This window comes from Odocoileus virginianus, chromosome 6, assembly GCF_023699985.2.
Source record: "Odocoileus virginianus isolate 20LAN1187 ecotype Illinois chromosome 6, Ovbor_1.2, whole genome shotgun sequence".
Lineage (NCBI taxonomy): Eukaryota > Metazoa > Chordata > Mammalia > Artiodactyla > Cervidae > Odocoileus > Odocoileus virginianus.
In genome coordinates, this window is record NC_069679.1 from 58,310,203 (window position 1) to 58,336,888 (window position 26,686).

Sequence of the window (26,686 nt, forward strand, 5' to 3'; positions counted from 1 at the left end):
ATTTAGCAGTTTAAAAAATGCTGACGGCTTTCCATTTAAAATCAGATTAAAATTCGAACCATTATGAAATCTGATTCCATATCCACCTCTCTGATTTCATCTCCTGTCACTCTCCCCCTCTAAGGCCATACGGACTTGACAGTCCCTATAATAAGACAAGCTTATACTGAAATAACAATCCCAAATTTCAATTTAAGTATCACCCATTCGGAAAGTCATTCCTTAAGTAACAGATTTAAAGTTCAAACTTCCATTGTCTCTCTTTTTTAACCAAAAGGTGCAACTATTTGCCTATTTACTCTCCGTCGCCTGTTTCTTCTCATTGAGTGTAAAGGATGAGGTCCTGTCGCTTTCATCGTTTCATCAGCAGGGTGTAACTTGAGTACTTGGGACATACAAAGCTCAACAAATAATATTTAATCAATCTTATCCTTAATTCTACTAGAGTTATACAAAGAGTACTGATCCTGTAAAATTCCGACCTAAGCCTAGAGGTGATACCCTTAAAATGCAAGAATGCAACTTTCTTCCTTCTTGTTAGAATAGGTGGATGATGGGGTTGCCTCAATATATTGGATTAGAACCAGGCCGCCAATGGTGGAGAGGGACCTCTCCCCTACCGTTTTCTCTGGCCTTTGTAAGAGCATAAGAACATCTCCGTTTTGCTTTTTAAAAAAATAAGGAAGCGAAAGAGAAGGATAAAAGATAAATAATAATTCCCAGGAAAAGGACTGGCGCAGTTTCTCAAGCAACCAGAAGACAGAACGACATCTACGAACCTAAATCGGAGACGAAACAACCAGGAGCCTACCTAACCCCGGTGAGATTGCTTTTGTACCTGCGCGTTACTCGCCAGGTGCATTTCCCGCCCCCGCCTCCTCCCTTTTCCCACAATCCTCTGTTCCATGGGCCAACGCTCCAGGAACGAGTTACAGAAAAGGCTATTGGTTGAAAGAATAGCCAATGAGAAAGCTTGTTACTAGTCTCTTGCTGTGGTGTTTAGGGGGATCGCTTTAGGCCTGAAGCCGTAAGCGTCCGAGTGATTTTTAGCAGGATGAGCTCAATCGGCACCGGGGTGAGTTCTTTGTTTCTCTGTGTGATAGTCTAGTGTAAGGATTAGCGTGGAAGGGAACGCAGTGGGTGCGCGGACTCGGGGGTCCTCTGGGACTGCCTGGGGCAGGTGGGCCGCTTCCAGTTGTGCGGTGCCCGGCGGTGTAGGCCCGCGCCTGCGGTGACCGTGACTTGACGCTTCTCAGCTCAGGTGTAGCGGGCTTACCCGCGCAGCAGTGAGATTTGGAGCCGCTTTAGGTTGCTGAGTCACTTTCTTTAGCCACTTAGGGAAACCGAAAGTGGAAACTCTTGAGGCCTGAAATGGTATGTGCGCGCACGCTGTGAAGGACTTGGACAACAATTAAGCTCTTGAGCACCACTGAGGCAAGGCGGCTTCAGAGTCCAAAGTTTGTGACGCCGCTATCCAAGAACCTCTCCCCGCCTCCCCACCCTTGCAGTTCCTGGGGTGCTGCTGACTCACGGATTCTCTGCCTTAGCTTCGAGGGCACCGATGGGCCTCTCTGTAGAGTCCCTGGAGCTTTCTCAGAACTGAAAAGGAAATCTTATCTAAAAAGCGGAATCTGAAGAATCTTTTCCATTTTTCCGTTGTCCCAGCTTTTCTCGTAGAGAAATAAAAGCACTGTGAGGTCTCAGTACCGTAAGCGTTTAAATGATTAGCTACGGACTTAACCGCTTCTTTGAACAGACAGATTTTGTAGTTAGATTTGTTAACTTGTTCGGCCTACTAACTTTTCTTTGTTAAACGTACTGCATATATACAGTCTTTGGCTTGTTCCTTTTATGTATTTCCCCATATAGAAAACAATGTTTAGAAATATGTATTGGTTGGTTCCACTAGAGGCATTGGATAATGGGTTTCTCAGTTCATTTACTCCCATTGTGCATAAGATTTTGATTCTCACCATTAGGCCCAAATTCTGGTTTTCCGAGTTGGATAATAGGCAGTTTATACTAAGGTTGTCATACCGTTTTTGGATTAGTTGATGCTCAGTAATGCATGTTGTAGCAAATTGACTTTGCAACTACATTAATGTTACCCTAGATTAATAGTGTTCTGAGGGGTTCTACAAACCTTTTAAAACTATTTGATAATATAACTAGGTGAGAAATTTTAAGTATTACGGTGGTAAAGATCTTCGTTTAGCAGACCAATTACCCTAGATTAATAGTGTTCTACAAACCCTTTAAAAATGTTTAATAATATAAATAAGGTAAGATATTTGGGTATTACGGTGGTAGAGTTAAAGATCTTCCTTTAACAGACCAACAAGCTGAGAGGCAGGAAGCACCACTGTTCAAGACTTAACACCTGTCTTGTCCCAAGAACTCCGGATGCGAAGACCTGTCTTGATATTTCTCTCCACTTGATTGTTTGATAGGCATTTCAAATGACGCGTTCAGAGTAGATCTCTGCGTTTTCTTCTTCCGTTGCCATTTTGCATCTCCTACAATTGACATTTCAGTGAATGGTTCAATTTTAGTCGCTTAAATGAAAAAAAAAAAAAATCTATGATGCACTTCTGATTTCTTTTTTACTGTATTCCTAAAGCCAATCCATTAAGCACGGTTTTTTTTGACTGCACCCTCAAAAGATAACACCTTCCATGTCTCTCTCTTGTCTAAGACACTCCCTTTGGAATACCCTATCTCTGCTTCCACTCTTGTTTTCTGTGTAATTCATTTACCAGATGAACAGCATTTAAAAAAAAATTAGAACCTCTTCCCCTCACCCCACCCAAACTCCAGTGACTTTGTTGCATTTAGAATAAAATGTAAACTTGCTCCAGCCTAAAATAAAAGACTTAGCATAACTTGGCCCTTATTTGCCTCTAATATAGTTTACTCTTCTGTTTACCGTTTATGGTGCTCAAGATTCAGTGGCATTATTTCCTTTTCTTAATTTTGCTTCTCTTATTTCTACCCTGAGGTTTTTTATGCCAGATGCCAGGACACTCCTTCTCTGTATTCTAAATGAGTAGTTACTTGTCTTTTAGGTCTGGCTAAGCTTAAATAACATACATATAATTGCTATAGCAATGCCTTCCTTGATCAGGTAGTCTGTGGTATTCCCTGAGACTGTAAGTTCACTTTGTCTTATTTTTCATCATAGAACCTTTTATCTCCAGCACCTGGATCTGTTTGAGGTCTGATTTGAAAATGAAGGACTTTAAGAATGAGTAGTCTTTTTATTTCCTCATAGTGACTGACATATAATAGATGCTTATTAAATATCTGAATGCTAAATGCTGTGTCCAAGCTCCTTTAGTTCATTACTGCCACAGCTATGAATTAAAATACTTCAGTGCTAACGAGAAGCCAGTGTTGTTTCTACCATGGTAATTTTTTCAGAAATGAGCCATGTTCTGTGTGGGAGAAGTTCTGACTTTACCCAGGACTGGTATTCATTGCTTGTCAATAGCAGAAATCTAAAGTGTATAACTTTTCTCTTAGCTGCTGTTCCTGCCCTGACATGCTTTCCCTTTCTCTTCAAAGCAAAATCTTCACTGAGATTGAACACACTGATGTGTAAGCCATTTAGGAAAAAATTGTTATTACTGCCAAAGGTGCATCCTTCTAAGCTTGTTATTGCCTTTTCCTTGTAGTATGATCTATCAGCTTCTACATTCTCTCCAGATGGAAGAGTTTTTCAAGTTGAATATGCTATGAAGGCTGTGGAAAATAGTAGGTAAGAAACAATGTTTTACTTGAAATCAGTGTGTTTTAGCCAGGTATTAAATGTCTCCTCTTTGTTTTTGGTAATTAGGCTTTGTTATGTTACTTTGGCACAAATAATACATGCCCTAAAATAATCTCAATTTATTAGTCATTTCCAGATTTCTCTCTATGCCAGCTCTCTCCATATGACTATATTTCCAGCAGACTCCAGAATTACACACTTACACATTCTACCATGTCTCAAGTGTATAAAGCCAAATTCATCAACATCTTTGCTAGCCCTTTTTCAGATTCTTGACTTACATCATTGGTTTCCTTGGCCAATAGGTTTGTGACTTTATTGTCTAATCTTTTATTTCCTTGTGTTTTCAGTGCCCTGTGTAGTTGGTCACATGATCATCTCAGGAGGGATATTTTTTATTTTTCTCTTCTGCTGCTATACTCCAAAAGGTGTAGGACCACCAAGATATTTTCCTTTTGGATTACTTCCTTCACTCTTTTTTTTTTTTTTGTCTTAAACAATGATCTTTATTTTTACACAAAGCAGTACAAAACAAGGCAGTTCCTTAAAGGGTGACTTGGAGCTAGAAAACTCACCCTGAGCGTGAAAGTGTTCGTGTCAGTCACTCAGTTGTGTCCCACTCTTTGCGACCCCATGGACTGTAACCCACCAGGCTCCTCTGTCCATGGGGTTTCCCAGACAAGAATACCACATTGTGTTACCATTTCCTTCTCCACACTCTGTCTTTTTTGTTTAGAGTAATTCACTAAAATGACCACTATAACATCTTAGTTGAATTACCGGCTTGTTGACAAATTCTGAGTCTTATATTGAAGAATTTTTATAATCAATTATATGATCATTTAAAAAAATCACTTCTAATTGAATAAAGTCTGCCAAGGCAGGTTTCATTCTTAATTTTTTTATTGAAGTATAGTTGATTTATAACATAGTTTCAAGTGTATAGCACAGTGATTCAGTTACACATATATCTATATAATATATATATAAGTAATCATTGTATTTTTTAATATAAAGCAGCTTTGGGATGAGATAAAAGATTTAAAAATTTTTCTTTCATGTCATTCAGATCTCTTAAAAAATTCTTTTTTTATTGCTACTAAATAAGCTGTGTTGATGTTTGAGCTCAATGTTTTGAATGTAATGAAAAGTTGTGTGGTAGGAAAATGTTTTGAGAATATTAGAAAAGCCCATGTGTAGATGTGGTTTTCTCACTTTCTACTAATACCTTCAATATTCAATCATGGAATTTTCATAAGGTTATAGATAGTAACTGGTCTTTGCATGTGCTGGCACATAGCCCTCAGTGTGTGCATACTAAGTTGCTCAGTCGTGTCCGATTCTTTGTGACCCTATGGACTGTAGCCCACCAGGCTCCTCTGTCCATGGGATTCTCCAGGCAAGAAGACTGGAGTGGGTGGCTATGCCGTTCTCCAGGGGGATCTTCCTGACCCAGGGATTGAACCTGCATCTCTTAGATCTCCTGCATTGGCAGGTGGGTTCTTTACCACTAGTACCACCTGGGAAACCCCATAGCCCTCAGTAGATACTGAATAAATAGATGTTTATTTTTTGTGTGCCATTTTCTTGGTGGTAGAAACAAGATGTATAGATTTCTAATGGTTTATGAAATAGTATTTTAAAATTTTTGAACAAAAATACATTTTGAGTCTTATGGGATTTGCTAGTGAAGCTAGTTGATTTTGTGTTTAAATGTTGTATTTTTATAGATATCAGTACTTACAAACTGTCAGTATCTGATAATACAGTAGAAGTGAGGCTGTTAAGAATTTTAGGTTGAACTGTATTTGTCATTGTGTACGAGGCCTGAAAGAGTTCAGAAGAGAGTCAAATTCAAAAGCTGACATTTTTCCTCTGTTGGTAAAAGAAGATAGGCTCTTTGGCCAATGAGTTGGAGAAAGATTTGAGGAAGTTTATTGCGTTTCTTTTCCTCCTTTGCATCCTTGCATTTTCATTGGTGTTAAAAAACTGGTAGGAGATGTCTTGACTAAGAAGAACTGAAGATACATTTTGAAACTATCTGTAACTGAGAAAATTGAGATTGGGCTCTAAGGTCTGTGTATTTTAGCAATTTGTTTTCTATAAATTATTTCTAAATATGACCTTAAACATTTACATTTAATTTTGGGAAGGTCATGTGAACAGTTACATTTAAGCAAGCTTAGATATAATTTTAAAAACTGGAAACATTAAACATGAGTATTTTTTTACATAAAGAAAAATTACTTGGAAAGTTCCTCTTTTAAAGGGACCTATGTCACCTGGTATGATAGAATATTGGATGAGGATCAGAAGATTTGAATTTTCCTGCTAGCTGCTGCCAAATGGTAATAATATATAAGGCTCCAGTATTCAGTCCCCTGAATGTCATTTTTTTGTCCGTAAAACTGGGATGCGGACATCTAATCTTAACTTCCCATACCTTACCAGAAAAATGAAATTGGAAATTTTTAAAGTGTTTTGTGAGCTTGAAAAAGTGAATGTGAAAGTTGCTCAGTTGTGTCCGACTCTTTGCGTCCCCATGGACTATACTGTCCATGGAATTCTCCAGGCCAGAATGCTAGAGTGGGTAAGCCGTTCCCTAAGTGGAAAATAGAAAAATTAGATGTGAATCTTTTTAAAAGTGAGACATATAGACTGAATCTTAGAAAACATTTAACCAAATAATTTTAAATAAGATTATATGCCTGCATTGAAAGGAGATAAATTATTTTTTAGTTTATCATTATTTTTGCTATTTAATTGGAGTATAGTGGCTTTAATTGGAGTATAGTGGCACCTCTGTACTATTCTTAGTGGCTATACCAGTTTGCATTCCCATCAACAGTGTAGGAGGGTTCCCTTTTCTCCACTCCTTTTCCAGCATTTACTGTTTGTGGAATTTTTGTTGATGGTCATTCTGACTGGTTGTTGTGTAGTGTTGTGTTAGTTTCTGCTATACAGTGGAAATACATGTATACATATATTCCCTCTTCTTTGGATTTCCTTCCTATTTAAGTCATCACAGAGCCCTGAGTAGAGTTTCTTGGGCTGTACAATTTGTTCTCATTAGTTATCTATTTTATTCTTCAGTTCAGTTTAGTCACTCAGTCATGTCCGACTCTTTGCGACCCCATGAACCACAGCACACCAGGCCTCCCTGTCCATCACCAACTCTCAAAGTTTACCCAGACTCATGTCCATTGAGTCAATAATGCCTACCAGCCATCTCATTCACTGAAGTCCCCTTCTCCTCCTGCCTTCAATCTTTTCCAACATCAGGATCTTTTCATATCAGTCAGCTCTTCGAATCAGGTGGCCAAAGTATTGGAGTTTCATCTTCAGCATCAGTCCTTCCAATGAACACCCAGGACTGATTTCCTTTAGAATGGACTGGTTGGATCTCCTTGCAGTCCAAGGGACTCTCAAGAGTCTTCTCCAACACCACCGTTCAAAAGCATCAATTCTTCGGTAGTCAGCTTTCTTTATAGTCCAACTCTCATATCCATACATGACTATTGGAAAAATCATAGCCTTGACTAGACGGACCTTTGTTGACAAAGTAATGTGTCTGCTTTTTAATATGCTATCTAGGTTGGTCATAACTTTCCTTCCAAGGAGTAAGTGTCTTTTAATTTCATGGCTGCAGTGACCATCTGCAGTGATTTTGGAGCCCAAAAAGAATTCAGCCATTGTTTCCACTGTTTCTCCATCTATTTGCCATGAAGTGATGGGACCGGATGCCATGATATTAGTTTTCTGAATGTTGAGCTTTAAGCCAACTTTTTCACTCTCCTCTTTCACTTTCATCAAGAGGGTCTTTAGTTCTTCTTCCCTTTCTACCATAAGGGTGGTATCATCTGCATATCTGAGGTTATTGATATTCCTCCCGGGAATCTCGATTCCAGCTTGTGCTTCCTTCAGCCCGGCGTTTCTCATGATGTACTCTGCATATAAGTTAAATAAGCAGGGTGACCAATATACAGCCTTGATGTACTCCTTTTCCTATTTGGAGTCAGTCTTGTTGTTCCATGTCCAGTTCTAACTGTTGCTTCCTGACCTGCATACAGATTTCTCAAGAGGCAGGTTAGGTGGTCTGGTATTCCATCTCTTGCAGAATTTTCCACAGGTTATTGTGATCCACAGTCAAAGGCTTTGGCATAGTCAGTAAAGCAGAAATAGATGTTTTTCTGAAATTCTCTTGCTTCTTAGTAGTGTACATATGTCAATCCTAATCCACCACATTTCCCCCTTTCCCCCCTTGATATCCATATGTTTGTTCTCTGTTTGTGTCCCTATTATTGCTTTGCAGGTAAATTCATCTATAGCATTTTTATAGCTTTTACTGCTGCTGCTGCTAAGTCGCTTCAGTCATGTCTGACTCTGTGCGACCCCATAGATGGCAGCCCACCAGGCTCCCCTGTCCCTAGCTTTCACTAGAAAGTGTTATATGTATGCATTAATATATGATAACTTGTTTTACTCTTTCTGACTTACTTCACTCGGTATGACAGTCTCTGGATCCATCCACGTGTCTGCGAATGGCACAATTTCACTCCTGTTTATGGCTGAGTGATATTCCATTGTATGTATGTATATACCACATTTTCTTTTTCCATTCCTCTGTTGATGGGACATTTAGGTTACTTTCCATGTCCTTTCTATTGTAAATAGTGCTGCCGTGAACATTGGAGTGCATGTATCTTTTTGAATTATGCTTTTCTTTAGGTATATGCCCAGGAGTGGGATTGCTTAGTCACATGGTAGTTACATTTTTAGTTTTTTAAGGCACCTCTGTACTATTCTTAGTGGCTATACCAGTTTGCATTCCCATCAACAGTGTAGGAAGGTTCCCTTTTCTCCACTCCTTTTCCAGCACTTACTGTTTGTGGAATTTTTGTTGATGGTCATTCTGACTGGTGTGAGGTGATATGTCATTGTAGTTTTGATTTGCATTTCTCTAATAACTAATGATGATGAGCATTTTTCATGTGTTTGTTGGCCATCTTTATGTCTCCTTTGGAGAAATTTCTATTTAGGCCTTCTGCCCATTTTCGATTGGGTGGTTTGTTGATACTGAGCTGCATGAGCTGTTTGTGTATTTTCAAGATTAACGTGTTGTCACTGCTTCCTGTGCAGATGATTTTCTCCCATCCTGAGATTGTCTTTTCATCTTCTTTATGGTTTCCTTTGCTGTGTAAAAGCTTTTAAGCTTCATTAGGATCCATTTGTTTATTTTTGTTTTTATTTTCATTATTTATTATTATTTATTGGCCACGTCTGTACAGCATGCCAGATCTTAGTTCCCCAACCAGGAATCAAACCTGTGTGCCCTACAGTGTAAGTGTGAAGTCTTAACCACTTGACCACCCCGAAGTCCTAGAGATAAATTCTTTCAAAGAAAGAAATTCGATCTTGGGGATTTAAAAGTCAAATATTTTTGAGTAGCTGTTATGTTAGGGACAGGAACTACCAAAACAAATAAGAACATATAAGAAGATACTTAAAACACTATTGAAAAAAACCTATATATGATGCTCATAACTATTTTATAAAAGTATGCCCCTAGAAGGTAATATGCAAAAGAAAAAAAGGAGTTGAATTATAATTTTTCAGTTTATCCTCATTGAGGGGACAAGATATGAAAGGAAGATTGTGCAACGTAATTGTGAGGCTAGATTGTTTAGAACAAAAATGTACACAAAATTGTGGTCTTAGGACATCCTTATACTTGAAAAAAAATCATAAAACCTTGATGAGTATTTAATTAAGTAGGCTCTTAGGTTCTATAAGTATTTACCATAATGCTCACCCCAAAGAGCATTTATTTATGCAGGTTATTGGTTCATCAGTGTTAGAAATTAAAGCCAAAAAATAAAAAATATTTCTTAATTTATTTAAATAACAGTGATAAAAGTGCATGTTAACAAATAATTACATTAACATTTATTAAAATACTTAAGTAACAATAACATTTTGAATGAAAATTACTTTTCCAAAACATGCAAAAAAAGTGTGGTGAGAAGAGTTGCATTGTTTTACATTCTTGAAAATCTCAGTGATGAATTGAATCTTAATATAAGGCAGAGTCTCATAGTTGCTACTGCTTTAGTATGTTGTAACTTTTGTTGAAGTTTGTGCAACAAATCAGGCTTCATATACATACATAGTTGGAAAAGAGAGGAGTCATTTAATAGTCTTATGCATGTTGTTTATTTATACTGTACCATACTGGACAAATTTTAGTTTTGTAAAGGTTAGTTGCAGTGTGGAGTCTGAAAACATAATAATGAACTTTTTGTACTATTATTAAAATCTATTGCACTGTCTTGTACTTTGCATGTTTTATCCATGCATGATTTGTAACATTGTGTGTTGGCCATTTGGAAAATGTTGGTTCACTGAGTTATAACAGACCTTCCAAAGTAGACATATTTCATTATTAACTGTTAGAAACATCACATTTTTTAATATCACCACCAATATGTTTTCCAAAACTCCAGTTTGTGTTTGAAAACTCAGATTTTATCACTGGCAAGAAAATACTCTCATTTGTTTTCCTTGAAGTGACAGGCTCATTTTGTTCATTTTAGAAAAAAGTCTGCCACATACCTAAGTGAAAATAATCGTAGTTATTATTCTTTGATGGTAATAACAGATGTTCCTTGAAAAAATTTACACCTGAAAGCAGTTTATCAGTGCTTTTTCCCGCAGGCAACCATCATATTTTGATGTGCAGCAGAATAAGTTTGGCTAACTTGATTTTTGTTAGAATAATAAAAAGACATACTTAAGGATTAATGTCTAATGTAATTAATTACAACTTTATCAGGGACATTCTTAACTAAAAATGGTTTAAAAAAAAACAGCATAGCAATAAAGAATACAATGAGTGGTATTTACTGCTACAGTTTATTGTCAGCCAGTACCATTGGTGCAAACATCCACACAATGGAGAAAGTCAAATAATGTTTCTATATTTTTATAAAAGTATTTTTGACCTGACAAACCACACTTTGAGAACTTTTGGTTTAGGGAAAAGGACATTTTCGATTCTGAAAAATGAGGAAGATGAGAAATGGTAATAATTGGGAAAGGCTGTCTGAGGCTATTCAAGTAACCTTGCAAAAGTTTGTGGAAATTTATTTAAATGTGCTGTGGTGAGGAGGAATTGTATTCTAGTACCCAGGATAACTTCAATAAAGACTTGAAAGCAAAAATGGTGTTTGAGGGACGACAATGAGGTTGAATTCAGCAGAGCATAGGATTTATAATATGAAATTGAATTAGCTAGATGGGCTTTGCAGATTCTTGGGAGTTAGGAAATTTGGACCAAGGAATTTAAACTTGAAAAGGTACCTGAAGTGTGGGGGAAGGAGTGTCTGAAATTCTTCACAAAATTTGTGTATGTGACTCAGTTCATTTCTCTGGTTGTTTCTGATAGAATTCTCTTCGTTAAAAGAATTAGAAGATTTAAAGTAATTAATTTTTCTTGAAATGGCGGTGTATAATTTCTCCATATTTTACATGTTTTTTTGATCAATTTTGTTTTAAACAGTTGAACAGAATGTTTATTCTTTTACACTTACTGTAAGCAACACATTGTTAATGCAGAAAAAGCAAAAGAAAGGAAAAGAATTATAATCTTTCCACCCAGATTAGAAACTGTTAACTTTTTATTTTGTATGTAGCCTATCATTTATATGCATGTTATGTACCATTTTTAATGGACATGACTAGTCAGCATTTGTCATAAGATGGCCAGCATATGCTAGATACTGTGCCACTTGTTACACATTTTGTTAGCATCTTTTTTCCTTTGTGTATTATTATCTTTCCATGTCATGATACGGAATTTTTTTTCTTTTGGTCACATGATTATTTATATGGATCTAATTCATCACACTTTAGGATGTTTGCCCTTTCTAGTTTTCAAATGTATTTGCTTTAAAAACTTGATATGTTCTAAGAAATTTGCCTGTTTTTTGTTTCTTTTTTTAACTTGAGTTTACAAAGTTTCTTTTATTTTCAGTTAAATAAACTGATTTTTTTTCTACTTGTTTCAGTACAGCTATTGGAATCAGATGTAAAGACGGCGTTGTCTTTGGGGTAGAAAAATTAGTCCTGTCTAAACTTTATGAAGAAGGTTCCAACAAACGACTTTTTAATGTTGATCGACATGTTGGAATGGTAAGGTCACATTTAAAAGTGTTCCTTTTTGCCTTGTCCAGTTTCTTGTGATGTAATTAATTGGAATATATCAAAATGTAATTATAAGAACCTGTTTATTACTTTAGCATTGAGGCAAAAACAGGTCAGAGAGCAGCCATAGAAATAATCAGAAAGTTACTGGTTTGTGAACAGTTCACTGTCTGAAAGAAAGGTGCGTGCGTGCATGCTCAGTTGCTCAGTCATGTCCAACTCTTTGTGGCTTCATGGACTGTAGCCCACCAAGCTCCTCTGCCCATGGAATTTTCCAGGAGGAATACTGGTAGAATTCTTATAACCCAATTGGAGATACATACGAAAAACCAAGTTGAAGAAAATGAGGAGGGGAGAGGTGTGAGAAGATTGGGTAAAAAATCTTGGCACCATAGATCGCCAATCAAGGCATATGCTTGAGAGGCAGTGAGTCTTCAGTTTTTTGTATCCTTTCTGGGGATAACTGTCACGCTGAAGGTTTTATCAGAAAGAGAATACCTTTATAGTAAGGTGGAGTATCAGGAAAGGATGTCTGATGAAAGGAAAAGTGAGCACATCCTTTTTAGTAGCTTCATAAGCGTCACTATTATTTATTTATTTCATGCAGCTGGTATGACATAAATAATTACTGGGGTATACTGAAGTCATCCTATATAAATACCAGACTTTCTTCAGTAAGTATAACAGTCCAGAAAAAAGAGAAAAGTGATTTTTTTTTTTTTTTTTTTTTAAATTTTTATTAGAGAAAAGTGATTTTTAACCCTGCTTTCTGAAAAGTCAAGGAAGAAAAGAGAATACGTATTCTGTGTGCTCGGTAATATGCCAGAAGTTCTTTACATAAATTATCTCATGTAATCTTGACAAACCAGTGAAAGTAGTATTAATCCCATTTTTACAGATGAGGAAACAGACTCAGCTGGTAATGAAATATGCTGGAATTTGTACTTGGGTCTTCATGGTCTGTGTGTTACTCTGGAGCCCGTTCTTCAGGGTGAGATTCTGTAGGGTCCACTCGTTCTGCTAAAGTATTGGTAGCTTTGTTATTGGTATTTCTAAATAAGATGTGTTACACACAACACAGAAAGGACTAGCAAAATATAAGAAGTAAACTATAAAGCTACAGATACATTTTTTTTTCCTTCAATTATTAGTTTTTCTGAATCTGTTTTCTCTCCTGAACAAATTTATTACTGCCAGTGAAACTGGTGTTTTCTTGAAACTTGGCCAGATTGTAACCTAACTGGTAGAAGGGAATTAGTGAATTCTGCTTTCTTTTACTTAGTAAAAAAGATAGCTTTCGGTAGATGTATTTTGAAAAAAATCATATATGCTTATAGGTAGTTTAGTGGTGGAAAGATTTTCCTAGAATTTTCAGATTTGTCCCATTTGTTATTAAAAAACTGATGACATTCCTTGCAACTGGAAATTGGTAAAACATTAGACATTGAAGAAGGTTGGAGAAAAGAAGGATTGATAGTCTGTCTCCACAATTGTCATCTTCAAGTGATTTGACAAATTATTAGACTTCACAGTGAGTTTTATGCAATGGAAGATTATTTAAATCATGAAAATTACTACATGGGTTACTCTAAACTCCAGTGTCCTCACCTGCTTAGCATGTTATGAGTGATCAATAATGGATTAAGGATTTTCATAATCATTACTATTACTAGGTAGCAGAAGAGGCTATTAAAATTTTTGATAGAATTTATTCTGCAAATCTTCTTATGTCAGTGGTTTCCTGTAACTGTTTCAACATGTCTGTTTTCATGGCTTCCCTAGCGCAAAAGAATACCCAGTAGTTCTGTGTATTATATATGTAGGCCTAAATAATGATTTATGTTCTTAAAACTTAGTAGCTATAAAAACAAAACCTCACCATATGACAGTAAAATAAAAATGTTTTTATTTTCAAACAACCACAACTGCTAATGTGTACTCCTCAGTTTCTTAAAGTTTGGAATTGGATTAGATGCTGTGCCTCACCCCACCCTGCTTCCTGTTTCACATTGATTTTTGCACAGTGCTTATTTTCTATCATGGCAGCCCCAGCTTCTCAGTGATCCGATGGAATTGAAAGGAATGTGGAATGGTCTCATGTTGAAACTGAACTACTTCAATATGTGTTTCCCCCAAAACTTAAAATACCGCACAACTTTGAGTTTACTGTAGTTCCCTGGGATATCTCAGCATGTGGTTTGGTAATAGCAGTTCTAAGCCACTAGATTTGTGGTTTGTCATGTTTTGGTTTGGCATTACAATTTTTTAGTATGCTGAAAAAGAAAGGAGGTTTGAGGCTACGCCTTTTAAATCAAAACTTTTAATAACTTTTTAAACATAGAATGGCTTTAAATTAAAAACCAGTTCTAACCAAAACTCATGGTTTTATTCTTCTTTGTGGTTGTTTTAGTCTTTATAATGAAGTTGGAAATAGGGAGACATGGAGTTTTTTTAAATGTTTTTTAAATTCATTTGACAAAAGAATGAAGTAACAATTTTGGGAAATTTCCAAATTGTTATCCCATACTCAAGCATCGAAATTCCAGAATGCCTTGCGAAGATGGTGGTTTAGTCACTAAGTTGTGTCGGATTCTTGAAAGACCTTTAAGCCAAACTAATTTATCCTAATGATGATGCTTGTTAAAAATATCAAGTAAGTCTATCACAATCACATACTTTTGCTTCATTTGTGATAGGAATGTTAACTGGTGCTTTTTTTTTTTTTCAGGCAGTAGCAGGTTTGTTGGCAGATGCTCGTTCTTTAGCAGACATTGCAAGAGAAGAGGCTTCCAACTTTAGATCTAACTTTGGATATAACATTCCACTAAAAGTAAGTTGGTAACAGTTGAGGAGCCTCTGGAACAGCAAAAGAAAAATCTTAATAAACTCTTCTGTTTTTCCCCCCTCAGCATCTTGCAGACAGAGTGGCCATGTATGTACACGCTTATACACTCTACAGTGCTGTTAGACCTTTTGGCTGCAGGTATGAAATTTAGTGAGATATTCAGTGATATCTGTACTCCAGTTATCTGTTTTCCCAGCATCTTATTAGCCTTTTATACCCTTAAGAAATGAACTTTCATCAAGAAGTCCTTGAACTTTTTTTTATTGTATCTATGTGAGATGATGGATATTATCTAAACCTGTGGTAATCATTGCATTTCACAGTGTATATAAATCAAACCTTTATGCTGTGCACCTTAAATTTAATGTAGTGATGCATGTCAATTATTTATTAGTAAAACTGGGGGGGTGGAATTCTCTGGTATTAGATCCAGGCATTTTCAGGAAGTTGCAAACTGATTTTATTAAAATTTTTAAAAAAAAATTTATTTTGGGGTCTTCGTTGTTGTGCAGGCTTTTCTCTAGTTGTGGAGAGCAGGGGCTACTCTCTAGTTGTGGTGCGTGGGCTTCTCATTGTGGTGGCTTCTCTTGTTGCTGAGCACAGGCTATAGGGCGCACAGCCTTCAATACTTGTGGCTCCTGGGCTCTAGAGCACAGGTTCCATAGTTGTGGTGCATGGGCTCAGTTACTCCGCAGTATGTGAGATCTTCCCAGATAAGGGATCAAACTTGTGTCTCCTGCACTGGTAGGCAGGCTTTTCACCACTGAGCCACCAGGGAAGCCCTGCAAACTGATTTTAAATAGAGTCCATTTGTTGTTATTAAGTAGCCAACTGTACTGACAACTCAGTTTTCTCATTAGTTTCTGTCTTATCTTCTGTAAGCAACAGGTAAAATGCACTTAAATGGGAATTCGTTGTATGGTATTCTGCACATGAAGCAGTAATATGAAGCTGCTTTCTGTTTATAATTTCAAAGAAATCAGTAATTCATATGATTGTTCAGTACCCTAATTTTAATTTTGTTGCATATAAAAAATACATTGAATCAGTTTGGATTACTGCAGAAAAATAACTGGAGGAATATTGGGGAATAGCCAAGAAAGAAAGAATGTAGGGTGGAACAAGAGTTTGAGGTAGATTCAGTGTGTTCATTGCAAAATTTTGTTCCCTTGGCTTTTTCATGTTTATGCCTTTAGCTCTTGGGCCCTCATGTTACTTGTCTGTCTGTCAGTACTCCTTTCCCTGCAGTGCTATCCTTGCAGGGAAGGTTGATTAGAAAGTTTAATACTAAACCAAGGTACATGAGTTTTGAACATTTTCAAGCATATACTAGTTTTTATCCAAACTATATTATCAAAGTGCTTACTGTCAGTTATATGGGTATTAGTCAATGTTTATCTTAGAAAGTAAATTGCATTTTTATCACTGTACTTTTTAATACTTTTCTGGTATTAAGAACCATGGTTTAAAATTATTAATTTACTTTTGTGCAGTTTCATGTTAGGGTCTTACAGTGTGAATGACGGTGCACAACTCTACATGATTGACCCATCGGGTGTTTCATATGTGAGTTAATTTTGAGTCATATGAGATTCTATTTCCAGTTTAATGGTCTCTCATTAGCACTTAAGTCATATATTCAGATTATATGTTTCTTTAATACTCATTTAACATTTTCTTATTTAACATTAATAACAAGAACCTATGGGTATGAGACAGCAAAGATTTGTGACTTTTTTTTTGGACTGTGCCGCATGGCATGAGGGATCTTAGTGAACTGACTAGGGATTGAACTTGTGCCCTGTGTGTTGGGAGCGTGCATTCTTAACCACTGGAGTACCAGAGAAGTCCCAGATTTGTGACTTTTAATATGCTACTGTAGAAACTGCATGGCTTAGTCATTGAGTCATGTCCAACTCTTGTGACTCCAAGGACTGGTAGCCTGCCAGATTCCTCTGTCTCTGGGATTCTCCAGGCAAGAATACTGGAGTGGGTTGCCATGTAGAAACTGCATAGTCAACATAAAATTTTGAATATGTGCTATTTTATTACCATAAATATTAGCAGAGTCTCTAAAATGAATATAATGCCCTCCCTTTTGAAGTTTTTTAGGTTTTTTGATATTGTTTTGGGTTGTGTTTTTTTTGGCTGCACCACATGGCTTGTGGGATCTTAAGTTTCCCGAACAGAGTTCAGTCAAGGATCTAACCCAGGTCCATGACAGTGAAAGCTGGTGTCCTGTTGAACTGCCAGGGAATTCCCCAGTACAAAGGATCTTAAGTGGGATTTCTTGGATCTTTCTCTAATAATCTTTTCTTAAAGTGTCTTTTGAGATTTTAATGGTTTTTATACTCATTAACAAAATTAAGGCTCTTTAGGTTTTGTCATTACATACAAGTATAGTTATACAAGTATGAATGGGCATACTTAATTTTAAATAAAAACCATTACAGTATAAATTAGGGAATTCGCTGGTGGTCCATGGGTTAGGACTCCATGCTCTCACTGCCTGCTGGTTGGGAAACTGAAAATTCCACAAGCCGCACTGGTGCTGCCAAAAAATGTGTATATATACATTAAGAAGGCTACTTTAACTTAGGAATTCTTTCTTTCAAAAATCATTTCAATTCATAAAGTTAATTTTTTTTTTCTATTTCTATCCTAAAATACACCTCTAGCTCATGGTCTCTGTGTATGTGTGTGTGTATAAAATGATATAATTTGTTTTCCTTTGGATATTTCTTGAAAATAATCCAGGTTATTCTATATTTAAGTTTGATATTTTAAACTTTTTGAGTCCCTTGTTATTCATTTTAGTAAATGTCTTTTTACTGTATTTCTCCATATGTGCTTTTGAATGTCATTTAGCATCCTTTTATTAACCTTTAAATAGAAACAGTAGTCATTAATGACTTATGATAGTCTATTAATTTAATAATACTTTTTTTTTTCTTTTGGTGTATGTTCTTTTTATATAGGGTTATTGGGGCTGTGCCATTGGCAAAGCCAGGCAGGCTGCAAAGACAGAAATTGAAAAACTTCAGGTAATACCTTTTTATTGTTTAAAATTCTGGTATACCATTATTCTCATATGGTTAAGTTTCATCACCACAGAGTAAAGCTTTTAGTCCAAGTGTGGTTTGCCATTTTGAGTCAAGCTTTCTGAAGCTGCTAGATTGGTTGAGCAGGAAAGCTGGCAGCATATTATCTTTAGAGTTGTATCATGGGTCCTTTTATGATTCTGATGGCTGTCTAATCTTAAAAAAAATTTTTTTTTCATATAATTTCACATAATCCTTGAGACCCATTCACCAAACCATGTGCCCCTTAGGTTCAGAACTTTGGTCTTTTACTGTATTACTTCTTTCATCTAGAAAACAGCTTTTGTCTGAAGTCTTACACATTAAAGTCTGCGCTCCTTTGCTTCTCTTTCCTTTGTTCCCAACATCTATTAGTGTGGAAAAAGTTTCTTAAAAATTTCCTGGCTTTCCTTTTAGCCATAAATTGATCAACCTGACATTGAAATAGTACCCACCAGCTCTTCATTGCTTATCAGAAACTTTCTTAAAAGACAGGCATATGATTTAGCAGTATTTTGGTAAATTACAGTGACAAAAATTTCTTGTACATTTAATGTTAATGCTGTACTGGAACTTTGCTCAACTAATTCACTGATTCAGCTTTTTTAATGCTAGGCTTTAGTGCTTGGAACTTAACACCAAGTTCTAGACCTGTAAAAGCCTAATCAATTATTTTAGCATTGATAAAACTGACAAAAGGACCTTAGAGATCACTTAGCCCAAGTCCAAGCCTGGGTTAAAATACACTGGCTAGAGTCATAGACTATTCCTTACAAACAATCCAAGACCTTATAACTCTTAGACCAGTGGTCTTTTCTGTCATATATTCTTTTCTACTAGGGCTTATAGGATATTGAATGTAGTTCATTGTGCTATACAGTAGGACCGTGCTGTTTACCCATTCTATATATATAATAGCTTACATCTGCTAACCCCAACGTCCTACTCCATCCCTCCACTAGCCCCCGCCCCCCTTGCAACTACAACTCTGTTTATGTCTGTGAGTCTGGTTTTGTTTCATAGATAAGTTCCTTTGTGTCATATTTTAGATTCCACATATGAGTGATATTATACGGTGTTTATTTTTCTCTTTCTGACTTACCTTACTCTGTATGATAATCTCTAGCTGCAGTGCTTTTTAAAGTTTTATTGGAACATAGCCATATTCAGTCGCTGGTTGCTTTTGCTCTAGTACAACAGTGGAGTTTAGTAGTTGGAATGGAGACCAAAAACCTTATCCCTATGATGAAAGTCTAAAATATTTACTACTTGGCCCTTTAACAGAGAGAGTTTGCCAGCCCCTGCTCTCAGTCATTACTCTGGTCTGCTTTTCTACTTGTGTTCTGTTTACCAAGAATATAATTTTATAAAATAAACTTTACCAACATATGTAAAAATGTATTTGATATTTAAGATGTATCGCTTCAAGTTTGTTTGCCTTTGTATGTTACAATTAATCTACTAAATATAGAACTTAAACTTATAAGGGCAAAAATATGAATATCGGTATTTTCCTTTTCTTCACCCCCAATTTGCCACGAAAAAATTTAATCAGAAATTCAATCAGAAAAAATACCATACAACAAACATCTCTGTCTAGATTGAACAGTTGTTGATTTCCAATATTTTTCCTATTTCTATGAGCTGGGGCATCAAGATTTGTAAATATTAAATAAAATAAAATATTTATAAGCTTAATTTAGAGATATAGTAGTTAAACCGCCTCAAGTTTGGATTGCTGTTTATGACTGTTCATTATTTTTTCACTATTTTCCATCCTCCACATATTCAGAATATGAACACCAGGTTTGCGCATTTTTAAAAATTTTGTCAAATGTGTTCAGAAACACATATACTAAAAAAAATTCTGCATTGGTTACTTGCTGTACCTTTAGTGTAACAGACTTTTCTGCCAGGCATCTAAAGGCTATTTTTCTGTCTTGATTTCCATATGTTCACTTTTGCAGTTCATTTATCTTCCTCATAATTAAATCAGATAAATCTGTGTTCCAAGACTCCACTCAGATCTTGGTTCTTCAGAGCTTTCCCTGACATTTTGCAGTTTTGTCTTGAACAGTTTCATGAAGGATAATTTATCCCTGTTTATCTAGCATATAGAAGTATTTGTGGTTTGTTTGCATTTTATTATCCTGAATTCACCATAAAGAAAAAAAAAACATTTCTTGGTAATCTTTTAAATGTCAGGGTTGGCCTGTGAATAAATTCATAAAGGAGTCTAGATTTTTATAAACTTTAATATATTTCACAAAATTATTGGTGTCCAAGGCTTTTTTTGCATAATCATTAAAAAACATTAAACAATAAAAAACTTAAGTTCTGGTCTTTTTGAATTTCAGGTTATTTTCCTTGGTTTTATATTTAAGAATCTTAAGAGCATAGGTTACTGATAAAAGTTGCAAAAAAAAAAAAAAAAGTTGCAAAAAGAATCTGAAAAGTTACACAAGTGGAAAGTGTTCTTCCTTTGAGTCATAACATAATGGATATATATTTTATTTTCTGTAGATGAAAGAAATGACCTGCCGTGATGTTGTTAAAGAAGTTGCAAAAATGTAAGTTGAAATTTTCCTTAGTATTGACAAATATTTCACTTGACCTTACCTTATACATTAATCCTAAGAGGCTGTTTTGTTTGGAAATTAGAAGCATTAACTTTAAATTAAATTTAAATTAAAGCATTAACTTTAGAAGGTGAATCCAACAAACATTCTGAGAGACTTCCTTTTAAGTGACAGTGAACAGGATGGGAAAAAACAGCTTTTGATTAAAATATACTCCTGTTCAGTTGACAGAATTCAAGATTTGGAGGATATAACTGAACGTCTAGAGACTTCATTTGCTAGCTCTCAACTTCTTAAATCTCAGAAGTCCCAATAATATTAATCTTAGCTTACAACTTTAAGGTCTACAGCTGAAGTTCTTGTAATAAGATGAATAGAGCAGTATTTCAGAACATCTAGAAATAGCTAAAGAAAGCCTGAAGTAGTTTATGTTACAGATACCTAGGGTAGAAAGCTGTGTAACAGTAGTAGTAAGCAACAATAATGCCAGTAAAATCTCAGTGACCATGCTTCAGAATATATTATTTTTTTTAGATCAAAGAATGCAGGCATTTAGTATTTCAAAAAATCTGATAAAATGCTGGTTTTTTAGTCAGCTTTTCAGAGTTAAAGAGTAATAAACGTAATATTCCAGAGAATTCATAACACCTCTGTTCCACATTAGAACTACGTCATCATTGTCTAGTCAGCAGGTTTTACATCTAATAATACATGCAAGGGGGAAAAAAAGTCCAGGAGGGTCTATCATATGATGATAAACCTATTATTTGAATGATACTCTTAATCTCTATACTGACCGTTGTAACAAAATATTAAAACCACAAATGTTTTATAATTTTATACTAATCTACCATTCCTGCTACTGACACCCTCCTTCCCCTACTGCCTTTTTACCATGAGACCCTTGCCCTTTCTTGTGAAAGGGAATGCATTCCATTCTGTGGTTGTCATTTATTAATAACGACAACCTAGAGGACACTGGCAACTAACATGATAGAACTAATAAAAAGTAAATAATCCACATTGAATTGTGCAACAGTTTTTTTCCTTCAGGAACTCTTCTGGATATCAGTTCTTACCACAGCTTTTATGTTTATATTCTGTGTAGGAAAGCCATTCTTTCATCATTTAATAAAATGGAGCACTATGCATCTTTTAGTTCTAGAAAGTTTAAGATGCTTTCTTATGTTACAGCTGTTATAGCAAGGCTTTAGGAATTACTCTCCAAATTACTTTTGCTACTTTGTTGTGAAAGATGGTAAGGTATAAAATAGAAAAAAAGCTTTGCTGGTAACTTTTTACTTCTGTTTTTTAAAAGTAATTTTATTTTTGGCTGTGCTGGGTCTTCATTGCTGCCCAGGCTTTTCTCTCATTGTGCACAGGCTCCTCACTGTGGCCTGGTAGCTTCAGTAGTTCCAACCCCCAGGCTCCTAAGAGCACAGGTTCAGTAGTTGGGGCCCATAGTATAGTTGCTCTGCAGCATGTGGGCCCTTCTGAGATCAGGGATCAAACCCATCCGCTGCATTGGCAGGCAGATTCTTCACCACTGAGTCACGAGGGAAGCCTTGTTTTTACTTCTACTTTTAATATATTGTTTGACGCTGTTTCCTTGTTTGCTGCAGTTTGTCTTGTACTGTTTAAAGGCCAGGTTTAGGCACATCCAGAATAGTAAAGGGGTTTAAAAATATTCCTGCCAAGAAAGTGCAGAATGAAGACTAATTGTAAACTAATAAATTAGTTTTTGTTTAAAAATCAGTTAATGAATGGAAAATACCAAATATCCTGGAAAGGCACAGGTAATAGCTTTCTCCCATTTGAATGTTCCTTATGAGACATCTTTTTCATCTGTCTCTGAAAGAGCGTATCAAAATAAACAGCTTGGGTTGTATAAAGGTATATGGTATAGTGAATCCTTTGTAGTGTTTTTTATCAGTCCTAATTAATTTTCATATTATAGACTATGTATACTGTGTGTATAATTTTATAAATACTTATATTAGGAACGGATGAACTATGTTTGTAGATGGCCAAATGTTAATTTCCTCTTTCTGTTCTAGAATTTATATAGTCCACGATGAAGTTAAGGATAAAGCTTTTGAACTAGAGCTCAGCTGGGTTGGTGAAAGTAAGTGATTACTCCATACTTATTTGCTCTCAGAGTCATCACTACCAAGCCTAATTTACTATAGGTGCCTTTTTTTTTTCAACCTTAAAAAAAGTTAGTAATGGCCTGTACACACAGAAAAGTACACAAATAACAAACAGCATGAATATATTAGTGTAAACTAATTTGGTGAAGAAGTAGACCAGCCTGCCAAATTACCCTTCACTTCAGTTCAGTCACTCAGTTGTGTCCGACTCTTTGCGACCCCGTGAACCGCAGCACACCAGGCCTCCCTGCCCATCACGAACTCCTGGAGTCCACCCAAACCCATGTCCATTGTGTCGGTGATGCCATCAAACCATCTCATCCTCTGTTGTCCCCTTCTCCTGCCCTTAATCTTTCCCAACATCAGGATCCTTTCAAATGAGTCAGCTCTTTGCATCAGGTGGCCAAAAATTATTGGCGTTTCAGCCTCAACATTAGACGGAGTCTGCATATAAGTTAAATAAGTAGGGTGACAATATACAGCCTTGATGTACTCCTTTCCTGATTTGGTAGTCTATTGTTCCATGTCCAGTTCTAACTGTTGCTTCCTGACCTGCATACAGGTTTCTCAAGAGGCAGGACATGTGGTCTGGTATTCCCATCTCTTTCAGAATTTTCCACAGTTTATTGTGAGCCACACAGTCAAAGACTTTGGCATAGTCAATGAAGCAGAAATAGATGTTTTTCTGCAACTCTTGCTTTTTCGATGATCCAGCGGATGCTGGCCATTTGATCTCTGCTTCCTCTGCCTTTTCTAAAACCAGCTTGAATATCTGGAGGTTCACGGTTCACATATTGCTGAAGCCTGGCTTGGAGAATTTTGAGCATTACTTTACTAGCATGTGAGATGAGTGCAGCTGTGCAGTAGTTTGAGCATTTTTTGGCATCGCCTTTCTTTGGAATTGGAATGAAAACTGACTTTTCCCAGTCCTGTGGCTACTGTTGTTTTCCAAATTTGCTGACATATTGAGTGCAGCACTTTCACAGCATCATATTTTAGGATTTGAAATAGCTCAACCCTTAAGCCTCCATTAAGTCAACAACCCTTACCTTGTCCACAAAGGTAACCACTGTCTTGAATTCCAGTAGACAACTGGGCTCTTTCCAGTGTTTACTGAAATGAATAATGCAGTTGTGCATGTCCTTTACATCTACTGTGGCATGCATATATAGTAGCATTTTAGAAATATGTTAACAGTGGAACTGCTGGATCATGAAATAAGCATTCATTCAATTGCAGTACTGGCCACAGTGTGTTCTGACTGCTGGGTGCCTTTCTAATACAAACAAAGCTAGAATAAATTTAGGAGATACTAATGGAAAAGTTCTGCCTAATAAGAGACTATATAGTTGTGAGTAGTTTATTTACTTTGAAATATCCATTGCATACAGTATTATTGGGAAGTAACCTTTTTTCTTTCTAGGAAGGCAACCATAGGGCTTCAGGGACAGATTTTAAAATCTAATCATGCTGTGAATAAATTGTTCAGTCACTAACTCATGAATCTTTGCAACCCCATGGACTGCAGTATACCAGGCTCCTCTGTTCTCCACTATCTCCTGGAATTTGCTCAAATTCATGTTGAGTTAGTGATTCTGTCTAACCATTTCATTCTCTTCTGTCCCCTTTTCCTTTTGCCTTCAACCTTTCCTAGCATTGGGTCTTTTCCATATTGTTGGCTCTTCACATCAGGTGGCCAGAATATTGGAGCTTTGGCTTTAGCATCAGTCCTTTCGATGAATATTCAGGGTTGATTTCCTTTAGGATTGAATGGTTTGATTTCCTTGCAGTCCAAAGGACTCTCAAGAGTCTTCTCTAGCACAATTCAAAAGCATCATCAGTTCTTTGGCACTCAGCCTTCTTTATGGTCCACCTGTCACATCACCATGACTACTGGAAAAACCATACCTTTGACTGTGTTTGTGAATATATATATGTGAATGAATGCTCAGGATTTATAGCACCAGGATAAATCATAGCATAATTTCTGTATTGTAAGAGCTTATGAAGCACAAAGATGAGGTCAAAGAACCTGGTATTACCTATGGATTGGCTAGATTGTTTAGTCTTTTCAAATCACAGTGACAGTTCTCGTTTTTAATTCATTTAAATATATGGCTTAATTTACAGTAACTAATGGAAGACATGAAATAGTTCCTAAAGATATAAGGGAAGAGGCAGAGAAATACGCCAAGGTAAGCCATAGCATGAAAACAGCTCAAGGTAAAAGCATCATGGAAATATGTTGAATTCTATTAAATAACACTTAAGAGTTGAGGTGAACTAAACGAAACTTTCTAGGTTATCCTCAATGGGGATAAAGTTGCCCTGGTTCCAAAAAATTTTTTTTGTGCATGTGAAAATGGCAAGGTTTTTTTGAGAACATTTAATGCTTTCATACTGTGTGTATCCTATCAAGAATATAGTCATTGATAGAGCAGGATGTACTTAAGACATTCAAGTAAAGTTTAACATTCTAAACCAGTGTTCCATTTTACTTATAAAGAATTTTGAATGACAAACACTTAGATTCAGGTTGTTATAGCAGTGCTAAAAATTGACTTTAAACACTTTTTCTCTTACCAGGAATCTTTGAAGGAAGAAGATGAATCAGATGATGATAACATGTAACATTTACTTGTATATTAAATTTCTAATACAGTCCCATGTAACTATTTAGCCCTTTGGATTATTACATACCAATTTTCATTAAATTTTTGTCTTATAACGATTCAAGTTTGGTTAATATTTGCCTGACAGAACTGGTGGGGATAATTGAGCACCTGTTTATTCAGCATTAAGATGCAGCTTTATGCCTGCTGTAAAATTTCTTAGTTAAAAATACTGTAGATGGAGGCTCTGGAATCAGATTAATTTAAAACCCCATCACTCATCTGTATCATATCCTGCTGGACTGTCTGTTTTGCATCTACCAGCTTCATAGGTAATTGATACCACTGCTCAGTTTGGTGTTTAGTGAAGTAATTGTTGGTTAACAGCCACTGTTAACCTTTGTTAACCTTTAGAACTTTATTTTGAGGAGTGGATTTAAGGATTCACGAAGTCTCTATTGTGTCACTTAAATTTCTTGATCTGTAAGTTCAAATTAAAAAAGCCATATTTTACGCTTAAGAATATATTAGAATGCATGTGTAAGTGCTCTGTAAACAAAAAACTGTTATTGAGTTTAATAATCAGTTTTGTGGCCTTCAAGGAGCAGTAGCACTCACAGGAGGAACAATCTGAACTCAGGCCAAGTATGCTAGGTATACACACACCCTATACTGGCCTCATGCCAGTATCACTCCATTCAACTGTCATACTTTTCTGAGATCAGAGTTTGGCAGTAGGGTGTTGCTGGACTTTGAGCATTTAGAGTAAATCATGGGAGAATAGTTAACTACTATACAAACAACTCAAAACCAGTTCTCATTATCATGGCTGCTTTTATGTAAAATTATCTGCTACATTTTACTACTCGTGTATTTAACTGAGAATGACCCCAGTGACCTTGGAGAAACACCTAAAGAACATTAAATTGGAATAATAAGCTTAATACCCTAAGCCAGTGTCTGATACTTCCTACTTCCAAGTATGAATGGCACATGAATCTTCTATTTTCATTATACTGTGAGAACATCTGTTCTTAAATTCACACTGGAATAGCCAATAATCCTCTTTAAAATAACAGTGGTTCTAATGAAATTTAAATTTGAGCAGTTAAGCCACCTCAAAACATCAGATAAATCTAAAACCAAGCAGATATATCTAGTTTTTCAGCTATTATCAAAGAAAAGCAATTGATTTTCATACATACTATACAGAGAATTAATAATCAAGGTACGACTGCAAGGGCACTTTCTAACTGAGGTATGACCAGTCTTGGGAAGAAAAAAAAATGGCAGGTACATTTTGCTTTGACAAGATTACAAATTTATTTTCAGGAATCTCGATACTTCTATTAAAAAAATATGTTTTAAAGAATACTGTTTTGATTTACAGATTACAAATACTGGATTGGCCAGAAAGGTCCTCAATTTCTTAATTAAAAAAAAGACACA

At 36.0% G+C, this 26,686-nt stretch overlaps 1 protein-coding gene across 1 annotated transcript; it reads left to right on the top strand.

The window, feature by feature from the left end:
• The first annotated feature begins 955 nt into the window (after positions 1-955).
• On the top strand, positions 956-25,361 carry PSMA3 (proteasome 20S subunit alpha 3). The gene is made up of 11 exons (XM_020876204.2): positions 956-1,075; positions 3,675-3,757; positions 11,836-11,959; positions 14,700-14,801; positions 14,881-14,954; positions 16,310-16,382; positions 17,795-17,860; positions 20,420-20,466; positions 22,533-22,600; positions 24,756-24,820; positions 25,212-25,361. Exons 1-11 carry the CDS (start codon positions 1,055-1,057, stop codon positions 25,254-25,256), a joined length of 768 nt encoding a protein of 255 aa, XP_020731863.1. The 5' UTR covers positions 956-1,054; the 3' UTR covers positions 25,257-25,361.
• The last annotated feature ends 1,325 nt before the right edge of the window (positions 25,362-26,686 follow it).